General features: G+C 36.5%; 3 protein-coding genes across 3 annotated transcripts; 2 read left to right on the top strand and 1 right to left on the bottom strand.

The window, feature by feature from the left end:
- Window positions 1-3,463: 3,463 nt before the first annotated feature.
- Window positions 3,464-6,106, top strand: ACS6 (1-aminocyclopropane-1-carboxylic acid (acc) synthase 6). Its single transcript, XM_008240731.3, has 4 exons — window positions 3,464-3,816; window positions 3,925-4,056; window positions 4,182-4,342; window positions 4,931-6,106. The coding sequence occupies exons 1-4, from the start codon at window positions 3,646-3,648 to the stop codon at window positions 5,916-5,918; spliced, it is 1,452 nt and encodes a 483-aa protein (XP_008238953.2). The 5' UTR covers window positions 3,464-3,645; the 3' UTR covers window positions 5,919-6,106.
- A 2,172-nt stretch (window positions 6,107-8,278) lies between these two features.
- LOC103337566 (heavy metal-associated isoprenylated plant protein 39-like) lies at window positions 8,279-9,715 on the bottom strand. Its single transcript, XM_008240730.3, has 3 exons — window positions 9,526-9,715; window positions 9,029-9,104; window positions 8,279-8,789 (listed from the first exon to the last, which is right to left on the bottom strand). Exons 1-3 carry the CDS (start codon window positions 9,529-9,531, stop codon window positions 8,488-8,490), a joined length of 384 nt encoding a protein of 127 aa, XP_008238952.2. The 5' UTR covers window positions 9,532-9,715; the 3' UTR covers window positions 8,279-8,487.
- Window positions 9,716-11,608: 1,893 nt separating this feature from the next.
- On the top strand, window positions 11,609-14,333 carry LOC103329025 (uncharacterized). Its single transcript, XM_008231463.3, has 2 exons — window positions 11,609-11,758; window positions 12,218-14,333. Exon 2 carries the CDS (start codon window positions 12,222-12,224, stop codon window positions 14,331-14,333), a length of 2,112 nt encoding a protein of 703 aa, XP_008229685.3. The 5' UTR covers window positions 11,609-11,758; window positions 12,218-12,221.
- Window positions 14,334-14,850: the final 517 nt, after the last annotated feature.

The raw sequence follows: 14,850 nt of genomic DNA, 5'->3' as shown, positions 1-14,850 counted from the left end.
AATTTTCCGTTTTAAGTGGTGCCATGGCCAGGTAGCCACATAGATGTAAAAAGCAATTCGTTGGGCTTAACCGAAGAAAACTTTGAGTTCCATTTTATAATGTTTTTGTATTTTGTTTTAACTAAACAATGAAAAAGAAAAAGAAAAATGAGAGACTAAAATGGCATAGGATAGGTTTATAAATAAAAATAAAAAACAAATTTAAATCGTGTCCGTCATTTTTCTCAAATTTCCTCTTGATTATTTCTTTAGGCAGTAAACGGTCGCAAGCTGTGGCAGTATGGCTTGAACCCTTGTGGACATTGCGGAAGCCAGTGGAATTCCCATCAAGTATCCCATTGGGACATTGTAGTCTTTTACTCTTTATCTTTATAGCATGCAACCTGAATTTATCTCAATTTTCATGTGAGTTGTAGTACAAGATAGTCAGGCAAAACTAGAATCTTGTCCACCAATTTTAATTTCAAAGCACGAGGGGTGGTAGTATGCGTCCGCTGGCAATTAACACGCATGATGCATCAACAACTCACAATCATTTACGTACGCAGAATAGAGCATAACAGAAGATTTAAAATAGAGATTTTCTATTTAAACCTCACACATCTATTTGTTCACCCTAATACTTCAATCATTAAGCTGTAAATTTTATTATTGTGTAAAAAGACAAAAAATGTCAATGTCATCCAACTTAATACTTAGCCCTAGTACATCTATACACACACCCCACTACTTTTCATATTTAGTTTTAGAAAAATACAAATTCTTCTACATCGTATTGGCAGAGACGTAGAACATTGACGAGCATACCTCTTTAAAATCTGTGTGGGTGTTGATGAAAAGACTTGTTGATTGTTTGACTTTAATGATCTTATTCTCTTCCCTTTGTTGATTGTTTGGCTGTTGATTGCTCTTTTTTTATTTTTTATTTTTTTTTATATACCTGATGTTTTAGTAAAGCTGTTCTCTTTCTATAGAAAATATTAAATTTCGGATTTGGGTTTGTTTGTGTTTTTTTTTTGTTGCGAACAATAATATTATTGGCACTTCTGGAATTCCAGTATGCATCTAAAATCATAATCCTGCTGCTGCTTCAATAGTTGGGTTATTTTTCTTGTTGCTTTTCCACTCTGATAAAAACTTCAATGTATTCTCGATTGATGGCCGATCAGATGGCCTTCTCCTAGTGCAAAGTGTAGCAACCTCAAGTACCAGTCTTATCTCCTCTTGCACTGGAACGTACGTACCAACTTCATTCTCATTGTAAATTTCTCTCAGAACTTCCCTTGACTTGCTCTGTATGCTTGCTCTTGAATTCATCAACCTGCCATTGCTTAAAATTTCCAGAATGATCTCCTCCTCTAAGGGTAGCTTGTGGGGTTTAAATAAAAATTTTCTTTTATTTCTTATTTTTTCAGCTTGGGGTCTATTTAAGGGTAATTTTGGAAGATAGTGGGGTTTTCTTAGAAATTGTGAAAATTTAAATTAAAAGTTGGGGTGAACAAAGAGAAGTGTGACGAAACTCAGGGCATACAATCTTTGAATTTTCCTAACCAAATTGTTCCAAACTCAGAAAGCGAGAGCCAAAGACTTAAATCCACCATTTCAAAGGAAAAATTGGTCTGCAATTTTTCTTCTTTATATTGTTTAGTGAGATTTTAAGCAAGATTTGAATTGGAATTTCAACTCCCCACGTGGAGGAAGGAACCATTCTAACCCATGACCTTTGACAAAAAAAGGGGTTAATAATTTCCACTAAGAATGGAAGATAACCAAACAAATGCAAAGCCGGTTCAACGACACACTCTGCACCACTAAGCAAGCAGTCTTTATGAACAACTGCGGCTGACCAAGAAAGTCTCACGCCCTGACCCATTTGTTATAGCCACCCACATGGTTGATAAGAATTCCAATAACAGCCACCCATATGTTAAATTTTTTTCATACAAGAACCTGAAACCCTACATCTCAATTTTACTACATTCAAGTTTTAACTATATAATCCAAAGCATAAGGGCGGCTTTGGTCCCTGCTCTTTTGCACGGCATCTAAATGTTTGTGTCTAAATGTTAATTTAAATTGACAGTCTGATAACGTAATATGTTAGTTTGATGATAAAATAATCTATGGCAAACACCCACCTCAGCAAGCAAGAACTTCTGTAAGTGCTGGAGACAATTGCAGTCAAAGACTGTTGTTTTGCCTCCACATGATTTGGAGACTAAACCATTTGTGGAATAAAAATCTGGTGCATTAATTCTCAGGTTCTTTTGATATATGGGGCCAAAATTTGAACATTCTAGACGGGCCACCAGTGAATTCAGAGCTCTCTTTTGAATTCTTGAGCCTTAAGGAATAAAACAAGGAACTTTGAATTAATATAAGTGTCTTTCTGTGTAATCTATGGAAAAATAGGGCTGCCAATGGAAATGTTAACCACTACAATTCAATTCACTCCAGCGCCGATCAAGATTTCAAGATGTTAACCAGTACAAGTCATACTTAAGACTGCAATTGATTGAGAATTACGAGCCCTCCTGACACTTATTAGGTTAGTAAGTTGGCAAACAGACAGCTAATGAATGATGGCAATGTTTCACAATTTATAACGTCACATAATTCCCTAGTGACATGTCTGCAAACTCCGATGAATTATCATACCGCGTCATTACACTCTACTAATTTGGTGGATCTAAGAGAGATCACGAATTCGGTTTTAAGTGGTTTAGTCGTGCCACATCAACATGCTAGCATGATTCCACTCACTAATAGAATTTTGTTTTGCTACAATCTTCTCTACAAGATGGTTTGACTTGAATCAACGGACCCAATAAGAGTCAACTGCTCCTTGATTTTACTTGTTGTACCAATTAACTCAATAGGAGTTCATTATCTATGTTCAAACCATGCACCGATATTGTCCTTACTTTAACCACCTGGGTCCAATACATGAGTTGAATTAGGCTCAATGGACCTCTAGGTGTAGGGTTTTAATTTAAAAGGTCCCGGTGCAATTAGGAATGGATCACTTATATATGAACTGTAGATTATTATTGTTGTATTCTCTGATGTGGACTTACACATCATGGCTTATATTGAGCCACCAACACCAACATTACTAAATATAGACCCATATTCAGAATATGGAACATGAAATTTATTGATCATGGCTGACGGTAGAGGTATACTTTAACTTACAAGCTTTGTCCTTTACATAAGGAAATGACCATGAAAGTGCTTCTCCCCAGCTCAGCTTCAAAGTCTTAAGTATAATTTATAACATGGAAATGAAAATCAAAACACCCACCTACTATAACCAAGATTTTCAAAGAAGCGACCATTGTGCTCCTTCATAGGAAACTTCATCAGATTTTCATTTCCTTAGAACAAAAGTCCAACTTAATATTGCATGGTCATCTCTCCGACCAGGCTTCTTACTTTATAAATACCATTAAGGAAGTTGCATTCCTCAACCAACTTACATATATCTTTATATCTCTTTTAGGATTTGCATAGCGGTCTAAAGCAAACTTTTAGCACTGCCCAAAAGACTAGACCCTCTTGCTCCTCTCTTCTTTTTATAAATAATTTACACTTTGATAGATATATTTCTCACTGCATTGCAAGGATCTTTAAGGCATATACACAATGGGGTTCACTGTGAGCAACCAACAGCAACTCTTGTCTAAAATGGCAACTGGAAATGGGCATGGTGAAAACTCTCCATACTTTGATGGCTGGAAGGCCTATGATAGTAATCCCTTTCATCCCACCAAGAACCCTAATGGGGTTATCCAGATGGGTCTTGCAGAAAATGAAGTAAGAATTTCCAAAAATGAAACCTTTCTTCATTCTTTTCCAAGTTAATTAGGTGGTTTTTGAAGAGCATAATTACTTAACTCTTGTTTTCTCTTCTTCTGTGTGCAGCTATGCTTTGATTTGATTGAAGAGTGGGTTTTGAAGAACCCAGAAGCCTCCATTTGCACAGTAGCAGGAGTAAATGAGTTCAAAGACATAGCTATCTTTCAGGACTATCATGGATTGCCAGAATTCAGAAATGTATGCACTCAAGATATATATGCTGCACTTTTTATTAGCATCACTGATTTGTTACCTTAATCTAGCAATATTTCATTAACATTTGGCTATATACTGACATAATTATTGGGGTGATAAATCCACAGGCTGTTGCAAATTTCATGGGAAAAGCGAGAGGAAATCAAGTCACCTTTGACCCCGACCGGATTGTTATGAGTGGAGGCGCAACCGGAGCTCATGAGATGATAGCCTTCTGCTTGGCTGATCCTGGGGATGCATTTCTGGTGCCTGTTCCTTATTATCCAGGGTATGTTCTAATATTCTTTTGGGAAAGATTAAATTAATAATGTAGGCCATTTGCATGATAATGAGACTTTTAGCAATTGATAAGTGGACCTTGACTTTTATTTCAAATCAAAACTCTATGACCTTGGACCAACTTGAGCTTAGGTGGGGGCCTGAAAACAATCAATGACAACTGGGTCAGCAGATTGTCTTAGAAACCATTCAATACGTATCACATTTTGACAAAAAGGAAAAAGATGCTTGGGGAAAATGAGGTCCACTTTCAATTTAAAGGACTGTTTACAACTGTGCAGACTTTGGACACTTTTATCTATAAAAGAATCGATCCCTTTCTCAGTTCTAGCCAATTAGTTGAAATCTTAGAAGCTGGATGCACTGAACTTGTGTACAATTCTTACCCTTTCATGGTGGCTCAGTAATTTCCACCTCATGTCAAAAGCAGTCGAAGCAGGGACAAATTTTCCCTGGTGAAAAACTTTATAATGAAACTGTTTAAAGGCAGCAGAGTTTAAATTAAGGGAAATAATCTTTGAACAACTTATATCCATTCTCCAGCAATTGCTAATTTTTTTTTGGAATTTATTTGCAGTTTCGATCGAGATCTTGGATGGCGAACGGGGGTGCAACTTATTCCAGTTGCTTGTGAAAGCTCCAACAGTTTCAAAGTCACCAGAGCAGCCTTGGAGGCTGCCTATGAGAAAGCTCAAAAGGATAACATCAGAGTAAAGGGCTTGCTGATCACCAATCCTTCAAACCCCTTGGGCACTGTCCTAGACAGAGAGACTCTAAGAAGCCTAGTGGCCTTCATAAATGAAAAGAAAATCCACCTGGTGTGTGATGAAATATATGCTGCCACTGTCTTCAGCCAGCCAAGCTTCATAAGCATTGCAGAAATCATAGAGGAAGATATCGAATGCGACCGCAACCTTGTTCACATTGTCTACAGCCTCTCAAAGGACATGGGGTTCCCTGGCTTCAGAGTTGGCATTGTGTATTCTTACAATGATGCGGTGGTAAATTGCGCAAGAAAAATGTCCAGCTTCGGCTTAGTCTCTACGCAAACTCAGCATCTGATCGCATCCATGCTTTCAGACAATGATTTTGTGGACAGATTCATTGCACAGAGTGCTAAAAGGCTGAAAGCAAGGCACATGCGCTTCACTATGGGACTTGCTCAAGTAGGCACAAGTTGTTTGAAGAGCAATGGTGGGCTCTTTGTATGGATGGACTTGCACAAGCTCCTCAAGGAGCAGACATTTGAAGCTGAGATGGCGTTGTGGCACACGATAATCCATGAAGTTAAGCTCAATGTGTCACCAGGTTCTTCTTTCCATTGCCCTGAACCAGGCTGGTTCAGAGTTTGCTTTGCCAACATGGATGACATGACCATGGAAATTGCTTTAACTCGAATCCGAACCTTCGTGCTACAAGATAAGGAGGCTGTGGCGCCAAGGAAGAAGAACAGGTTCTGGCAAAGCAACCTCAGGCTCAGCTTCCAATCACGACGAATGGATGACATCATGATGTCGCCGTGCATGATGTCGCCTCAATCGCCTCTGGTTCGAGCCATGACTTAAAAAACGTGACTACCAAAAGTAGGTAGAATCTATAAATTCTTTTCTTGTGAAATTATTTTCATGCCATCTCTTCAGTATTAACTACAGAGTGGCGCGCATTTTTCCTTCTTTTCACTTGATCAGTGAAAAAAATATTGTATTTGTTTGTAATGATTTCTCACAAAATAGATTTGAAGAATTTAATTCAATGTTAATTGTTTTACATCAATATGTTTTAAGATCAAAACAATCGTGTATATAAAAAAATCCTAATAGATTCATGCATTTCATAAAGAGTCAGAGAAAGCAACTGCAAAGAAATATATTAGTAGGTCTTTACGACCATGTACCAATATCAGACCAGAAGAACGTGGACTGCAAAAATCTTGTTGAATTTTCATCATGGAAAACATTATTGTGGTACAGAATTTTCTTTAAAAAACACATGAAAATTGAAAATCGTTTTTGTTCATTGTTCCCTAGTATATATTGTGCACGTGCTGTCATGAGACATGGTGTCTCATAAATTTCTGTTGTGTTTCTGAACATTTGGCTTCAAGCATGTTCATCGGAATTGAGCCAAAATTCCTAAGCTAAACTTGAGCACTATGATATTCGGCTTGACTTAGGTCTCGTTTACACCCATCACTATGATGTATTAGTCCGGCCCATATTGTTAGTGGGTCGGGCCGGTCTGTTCCTCTCAACACAAGGAAGCCTTACTTTTGATGTGGCTCTTTTCTTCACAAACACTCATTAGGGAGCTGGGGCTGGAGCTGGATATGTTTATTTGTAGAAACCTTAATGTTACCCGCCACCAAGACACTACAGAGAAGTTAACTGTGATGTCATTGATCCGGTTTTTTCCAAGCGACAAAAAGAGCAAACTACCCACCGCAATGGGGATGTTTTGAGAAATCTTTTGCTTGTATAAGCAAATACTGCTCATCAGCATGATAGCTGTGATCAATTCAATACTACTCATCCTTATTCTGCTTGTTACAATGTCACCATCTGCTTCACATTAATTTAAATTAATCAGTCATTATTATCTCTTATGTTCCCATCAAAGGATAAAGAACGATGGAGTTGGGATGGATTTGCTTAAACAAACCAAAGATTAGTTAGATTATTGGTAAACAAAAAAGCATGAAAAGATGACTTCATCTTGTACACTATTTAAGTCCAAGGACAATGGCATTGCACTAGCAGCTACACATACATAAACATTTTAATGATAACATTAAAGTTTGGCATATATGTGTTTTTTCAAATAAGTCATATAAAAGTGGTCTTCTATTTCTCAACGGGATTTAGCTTAGTGGAAAAAGGGCCTTAACTTGCAGACTAGTGGTCTCAGATTCGAACTCCCATAGCACCTTGACAGTGTGTGTGAGAAAACCCCGCTCTTCCAAAATCATCTTAAAGTTGTCTTCTCACTTCATCTAAAAGCCAAACTTGTGCCCGGTCTATAAATTTGCATTTAACCTCTGCACTAATAGGAGCACCAACTAAATAATTAATTAACATTTCTTTTTGCTGCATATAATTCTGCGACAGAGACATTATCAATTGGAAACTTCACATCATCCAAAAGTAGCCCTTTCAAGTTTACCACTTACAAGACTATCTCTTAACTTTTTTCAATCTCAGATTGCTAATTTTGAACACCCCCCCAAAATAAATAAAAAACTGTGAGTAACAAGGTAACATTTAGAAACTGCTCCAGCTACATTACAGTAAGAAATTGATGGTTAACAGCCATATTGCTACTAGCATATTTGTCATATGAAGAAAAAATAAATTGACATGCTTTCATTTGGTTGTAGTTCAAAATGGATGTGGACCAACTGCAATTATTTCTTCTTCTTCTGACGTATTGAATTTAACCTGAAAGTACTGAGAATATGTATGACATGCATTTACGTGAATAAATACTTGTGAAAAGTACTCAACATAAGCTTTGGTCTCTTCTAGAAGTGAAATTTATTGTTTGCCACCGCCCTTGGTGGTGGTTTTTTTCTGGGTTTGGAACTGAGTTGTTTGCCACTGCTTGTTCCTGATAAAACACAAGTGGGTTTCTTGATCCCACAGATTTCAAATTAATTATTCCAATATAACAAAAAAGTACTTGGTAGCATCATTGTCCTTTTTGGATTTTAAAATAAAGCTTCAACTACTTGTCAAAGAAACAAGAGTTGATTTCCCACCTTTTATTTAAACAGATTAAATTGGCACTGCACTAGCAAGAAGTTGAGAGATCAAAACAGACATGAATCTGATAGAGGTTAGGTAGGTTAACTGTGGATAAACAGTGTTCTAAGTATGATTAATTATGTTAGCTTGATCAATTTGCAGCAAACTTGAAAAACCCCCCAAAATGAATATCAAGCACTACCAAAATGCTTGAAATTTTCAAACACTTATTCTCAAGCTCCTTGTACTACTGTACATACCACAGACTGTTCTTTTGGTTGGCCTCCAATTGGTTCAAAAACATGATTCAGATCAGATGCCTTACCAATACATGATCAAACTGCATGCTATGCTCACCATCCTCAATTAACTGGCCCTAAATGGCAAAATTAATTTAACATATCACACATGCATTAGGGTTTTCTTCTGCACTTTGCACACAGTAGTACTTGGTCATGTAAGGATTGTAGGCTTCGTAGGCTTTGACAAGCTCAGCAACTGGGTCTTTCTTCTTATCATCCTCCTTCTTGCCTTCATCTTTTTTCTTCTCATCTTTCTTTTCTTCTTTTGCTGGTCCAACTGTTAGAATGTCTGTGTGCCAACCTTTTCTCAATTTGGCTACCACATCGACCGGGTCTATGTCGCCGATCACGGTTAATTTCCTCTCCTTCATGTCCATAGCAATAGAGTCAATGCCTGCAAAAATCACAGAACAGAGGAAAACAGAGTCCAATAAGTGCATGAAATATTAAATTTCAATAAAGTATATATGACTGAAAATTCTCTTGAGTCCAGTCACAATCTGCTACATGGATGCTCCAACATGTACTCAAAATTAAAATAATTGAAAGCTTTTGACGCACGTTATATTCAAAGAATCAAAAGTTCAGATGGAGCCAAAAACACAAAAACTGATCTGCTTAGCTAGTTCATACCAGTAAGGCTGGAGACTGATTTCAAGGCCTTTTGCTTTTGCCTATCATCGTGTAAATCCAATTTCAATACCACCTTCTGCAAAGAGAAAAAGAAAAAGAAATTTCAATCAGTATACGAAAATGGAAGGAACAAAACAATCCTTCTCGGACCAAAAATCAATGCTTTCTTCTGATACCAGTCACCAAAACCATGCATGTTCATAGAGATGGTAAAGTGTTTGAAGTCCAAACAAGTTACAAAAGCAGAAAAAAGGAAAAAATAGTAGAGAAAAGGATGTTTCTCTTTTCTGAAATGATAAAAGGCAGAGGTCTTTAAAAATTAATTACCTATATGATATCAGACATATCAGATAAAGATATTGCCATCAACCCATGAATCTTTGAAAGAAAATAAATGAATAAAAAACAGAGAGTTGCAGAAAACGCTGCGCTGCATCAACAAGGAATGAAACTAAAGCATAAAAGATTGGGTTTGAAAGCAAAGTGAGAAACTACACCTTCATTTCACTTGGGTCCTGAGCTCTGACCAAGAACAATAAAATAGTAACAAAAACTAATCAAAAATTGTTCTGAGCCAACTGGGCAAGGGTTATGAGGAGGAGGAGGAAGAAGAAGAAACAGAGAGGAGTCAAGAGGAGAAAAAGTCCTGAGGAAGACGGACAGACCAATGAGCCCAAGCCTGCCGCGGGTTTAATATATAAAGCCAACAAACCAAAAGTCAAGTACTTAAAGTTGGAAATGGAGGGGAAGGGCTTTCCCTGTTGGACAAGGAGGAATCAGTCAATCGTGGATTTTGTCCTCGCTGGCGGCCCTGTTCGTTGTACGTTTGGGTAGTGCAAGAAATTGTGTGACCTTTCGTCGTGACTTCGGGTCTGTGGAAAATATATACGGGAGACTTTGGAAAAAGCGAAAGGAGACTTTCGTCGTGACCTTTATATTTGTATGTCTTTGATTTGAAAGTTGAGAGGGTTTTTTGTCTTTTTTGAAAAAACTTTGGCTTTTTCCAAAAATGAAAATTTTTTTATGACTAAAACCTAAAGTTACTAATATAATAATATCTCTATGTTTGTTTTTTTTAACTTTCTATTATTAGTTGATCTCATCTCATTATTGTAGCAAGAAATTAAATTTGTTTCAATTTTTGAACCCCATTAAGAATAGATGTGTCTAGGGGTGGCATTTTAAACCGAAAAACCAAAACTGCAAAAATCAACCGACAATTTACATGAATGAAACTGCAATCGCGTAAACCGAACCGCATTTGCGGTATTAAGAACCGAACCGCATTTGCGGTTGCGGTTCTGATATTTGATTTTCAAAACTTGCGGTTACCGCAAACCGCAAAGTATATCCACACGGATGATGAAGTTGAATTTTACAAGGAAATGGAACATATGACAACTTGTAAGTAATTAGTTTATTTATACTAATGTTATTTATGCTTCTTCTTATAATAAAATGTACTACACTATGTTGTTTTATTTGTAAATAACATTGGTACTCAAACAACACAACGGGGTTCTTCAAATCCACTCACCACCAACACTTGAGTTTGTAACTTTAGTTTGTAACATTGGTGCATTGCATTTTCCTTTTAGTTTGTAACTTTAATTAACTTTGAATTGAATTTTGCTTTTTTGTTGTAACTTTAATTCATTTTGCTTTGCATTTTCCTTTTGGTTTATAACTTTAAAGGATTTGGAATTGGAATGCTTGAGAAGTTTAACTTTAATTGGAATACTTGGAATTGTAACTTTAATTTTCTTAGGTTGTGAATGCTTGAGAAGTTGATGAGATTGTGAATTTATATATGTTTGAGAAATTGAGGTTGTGTATTTATTTATTTAGGTTGTGAATTTATATTTTTGTGAATGCTTGAGAACTCGCGGTTTTAAACCGCAAAACGCGGTCGGTTTGCGGTTTCAAAAATCACCAAACCGCAAATAGTCGGTCGGTTTGCGATTTGAGTAAAAATTGCGGTTACCGAACCGCAACCACCCCTAGATGTGTCTACGAGTTGGCCAAATTTTGGTGGTCCTCTTCTCTATCGTGTGTTGCCTATTCTAATTTTTCTTTATATAAGTCACAAAAGAAATTGAATTATGATAGCGAAAACACCACACGTTTCTTAAGTTAAATCCTTCTCTCAATAATGCCAAGTAGATAGTTCTTTACATGCAATGCAATTATTCCCTTTCCCTTATAAACAAATCATAGTTTGACGGGTGTATAAAATTTGTCCGAGTCTCAGTTATATACAGTGGCGGATCCACGTTGGGACAACAGGGGTCGGACGACCCCTTGGAAGGTTGGAAAATGGTCTAGGACTCCATTGAAGCCCCTTGGACAGCTGCTGGAAGCCCTTGATGCACGCCATCTGCTCGATGAAAGTCCTGGAGAAGAGGATGCTTGCTGCGCATAATAATTTTTTTAAAACGCCTTGCCAAACGACGCCGTTTGGCAAAGGCTCATCAATTTTTTAATGACACGGCCTCAAAACGACGCGTTTTGCAGCTTAAAAAAAAAAAAAAAAGAACAACCCAAATCTGCCAGCAGCCCCAAACCCTTCATTTCCAATTTCACACTTCCTCTCCCCACCCTCTCAAACCCTAACCTCTCCCCCAACCTCCCAACCTCCAACAACCTCCATCATCAACTCTTCGCTGGGCCACCAATCACCGCCGTTCGCCGCCGTCCTCCTCCCTCCTCCTCCATTGTTTTCAACTACAAGTAAGCTTAGCTATGAAATTTATGGAAAATGTTTAATATATATTGTTGTTGTTGTTGATATTGAAATTTATTGTTGTTGTTGATATGAAATTTATGGAAAATGTTTAATTTATTGCTATATGATTATTGAATTTATGCTTTATTGAGTTAATGCTTGAAATTTATGGATATGAATAATATTGATATTTTTTGTATGTAATGAAATTTATGGATATGATATGAATCATAGTGATAATCATATTAATGTAGATTGATTGAGTTTATGTTTGATTGAAAATGTGAATTGATTGAGTATATTGAATATTAATTGATATTTGATATGATAATTTAGTATATTGAATATTGATTGATATGGGTTTAGGGAGTATATTGAATTTTGAGAGTGAGTTATTGACATTTTCATATTCATATGATAATTTGGGTAAAAATTAATGATTGATTGAATTAATTGATTTGTAGATTTATGGAACGATTCTTTAAAAGAAAATTATCTACGGATAGTCCTTCTCCGTCTAATCCGGGTAGTTCAAATGCAAGACCAATTGAAGTAGATGAGATCTTAGCTAATCTTCAGGCAGACCCTGGACTAAGAACTCGAATGGCGGATTATAGTCCTAATATTCGGGATGAGATTCGAAGAGCATATCTACAAAAGGGACCTTGTCAACCTAGAAGTTATAAATTCCCACAAACTAATCAATCAGGAATTAATAGACGCTTCATTGCTAATTGGTTTGATGATCATGATTGGTTGGAATATAGTATTGCTAAAGATGCTGCATTTTGTCTTCATTGTTATCTCTTCAAATCAAATTTTGATCAAGTGGGTGGTGATGCATTCACTGGGGTAGGCTTCAATAATTGGAAGAAGGCGAAAGAAAGATTTAATCTTCATGTTGGACCGGTTGGTAGTGTTCACAACCAAGCTAGAGAAGTTGCTTACAATTTGATGCATCAAACTACACACATTGAAACAATTGTCATCAAGCAAACAAGCCAAGCTCGCACGGCTTATCGCACTTGCTTGAATGCATCACTTAAGTGCACTAGGTATTTGTTGCGACAAGGTCTTTCTTTTCGTGGTCATGATGAAAGTGCACAATCAAGTAATAGAGGGAATTATTTAGAGCTCTTGCAATTTCTTGCGGATCATGATGAAAAAGTTAAGGCCGTTGTGTTGGAAAATGCTCCAGGAAATTTGAAGTTAATAGCTCCTTCAATTCAAAAAGATCTTGTCAATTCTTGTGCTAAAGAAACCATTGGTCTTATCTTGAGTGATGTGAATGATAAATATTTTTCCATAATGGTGGATGAAGCACGTGATGTTTCAATAAAGGAGCAAATGGCGATGGTGCTTCGTTATGTGAATGACAAAGGACAAATAATTGAAAGGTTTGTGGGGGTTCAACATGTGACCGATACTACTTCAAGTGCACTAAAGGAAGCCATTGATGAATTCTTTTCTTCTGCGAATTTGAGCTTTTCCAAGCTACGAGGACAAGGTTATGATGGAGCTAGTAATATGAGAGGTGAGTTCAATGGCCTTAAGACAAAGATTTTGAGAGAACAACCTTGTGCATTTTATGTTCATTGTTTTGCTCATCAACTTCAACTAGCTCTTGTTGCGGTAGCAAAGAAAAACATTGATGTCAACTCTTTTTTCACAACGGCTAATAGTTTGGTCAATGTTGTTGGAGCATCTTGTAAGCGTCGGGATGCACTTAGAGCACAATACCAAGAAGAGCTTGTGAGAGCTTTTGAAGAAGATTGTCTTATAACGGGGCGGGGCTTAAATCAAGAAACTACTCTCAAACGTGCCGGCGATACACGATGGAACTCACATTATGGTACGTTGATTAGTATAATTTCTATGTTCCCATCTGTGGTGAATGTGCTTCAAATGATTGTTGATGATAATCCTAATGATAGTTCGGGTGAAGCCTATAAGTTATGGAGAGAAATACAATCTTTTGAGTTTGTGTTTCACTTATTTTTAATGAAAGCTATATTGGGAATAACAAACACTTTGTCTCTAGCATTGCAAAAGAAAGATCAAGACATTGTAAATGCAATGAGTTTAGTGACAACATGCAAGGAAAACCTGCAGTTCATGAGGGATAATGAGTTTGAAGAATTGGTTGAGCAAGCATCTTTGTTTTGTTACAAACATGATATTATAGTTCCTACCATAGATGAGGAATATGTAATTCCAGGGAGGTCACGGCGTAATGCTCCAATGAAGACAAATTATCATCGTTATCGTGTTGAGATGTTTATTCATGTAATTGATGGACAACTTGTGGAACTAAATGATCGCTTCAACGAGGTAAGTACTGAGTTACTTACTTGTTTGGCATGCTTGAGTCCGAAAAAACTTTGTAACTTTGTAGCTTTTGACAAACGAAAGCTAGTTCGTCTTGCTCAATTTTATCCTTATGATTTTTCGGATAGAGACTTATTGATGCTTGAAGATCAACTTGGTGTTTATGTTCATCATATGCGTTCGAGTATTGATTTTTCTCAATTGGAAGGGATTAGTAGTCTTGGAAAAAATGGTGGAGAAAGGAATGCATGAAATATTTCCTATGTGTATTTGCTTCTTACATTGGTTTTGTTTTTTTTGAATATTATTAAAAATCCACTTCGCAATTATTAATGAATGAGAGATCAATGGTTGAATAATAGCTTGATTGTTTACATTGAGAGAGATGTTTTTGCTTGTATTGATAACGAAACTATAATGCAACGTTTTCAGAATATGAAAACTCGTCGTGGACAATTGTAATTTGTATTATTGGTTTTGTTATGAATTATGAATGGAAGTACTATCTTTCTATCTTTTTAGCATTATTTTCTTTGTAGAAAAATTTCAGAACTTTTACACTAAGCCCCCTTGGCCACATAATCCTGGATCCGCCACTGGTTATATACATATGTCAAATTGTTATTGATAAATAACAAAGAAAAAATAATGAGTCAAGCGATACTTTCAAAAAAACTAAATGGTTCTATAGTTTTTTTTGTTTTTTTTTGTTACAAATGATTCTTATTTTCACGTTTTCCTTTGAAACTTATACTGAGAAACAAATGAT

Source organism: Prunus mume, linkage group LG7 (genome assembly GCF_029339155.1).
Source record: "Prunus mume cultivar Tortuosa linkage group LG7, ASM2933915v1, whole genome shotgun sequence".
In the NCBI taxonomy this organism is placed as follows: domain Eukaryota; kingdom Viridiplantae; phylum Streptophyta; class Magnoliopsida; order Rosales; family Rosaceae; genus Prunus; species Prunus mume.
Note: the sequence above shows the minus strand (reverse complement) of the source record. Positions and strands in the feature narration are given on the sequence as shown.

Bases quoted from the DNA above. Each gene is read 5' to 3' on its own strand.
- ACS6 (XM_008240731.3), top strand. From the start codon at position 3,646: ATGGGGTTCACTGTGAGCAACCAACAGCAACTCTTGTCTAAAATGGCA. The intron at 4,057-4,181 runs GTATGCACTCAA...ATAAATCCACAG, and splicing joins GATTGCCAGAATTCAGAAAT to GCTGTTGCAAATTTCATGGG. The intron at 4,343-4,930 runs GTATGTTCTAAT...ATTTATTTGCAG, and splicing joins CCTGTTCCTTATTATCCAGG to TTTCGATCGAGATCTTGGAT.
- LOC103337566 (XM_008240730.3), bottom strand. The intron at 8,790-9,028 runs GTATGAACTAGC...TGATTTTTGCAG, and splicing joins ATCAGTCTCCAGCCTTACTG to GCATTGACTCTATTGCTATG.
- LOC103329025 (XM_008231463.3), top strand. From the start codon at position 12,222: ATGGAACGATTCTTTAAAAGAAAATTATCTACGGATAGTCCTTCTCCG.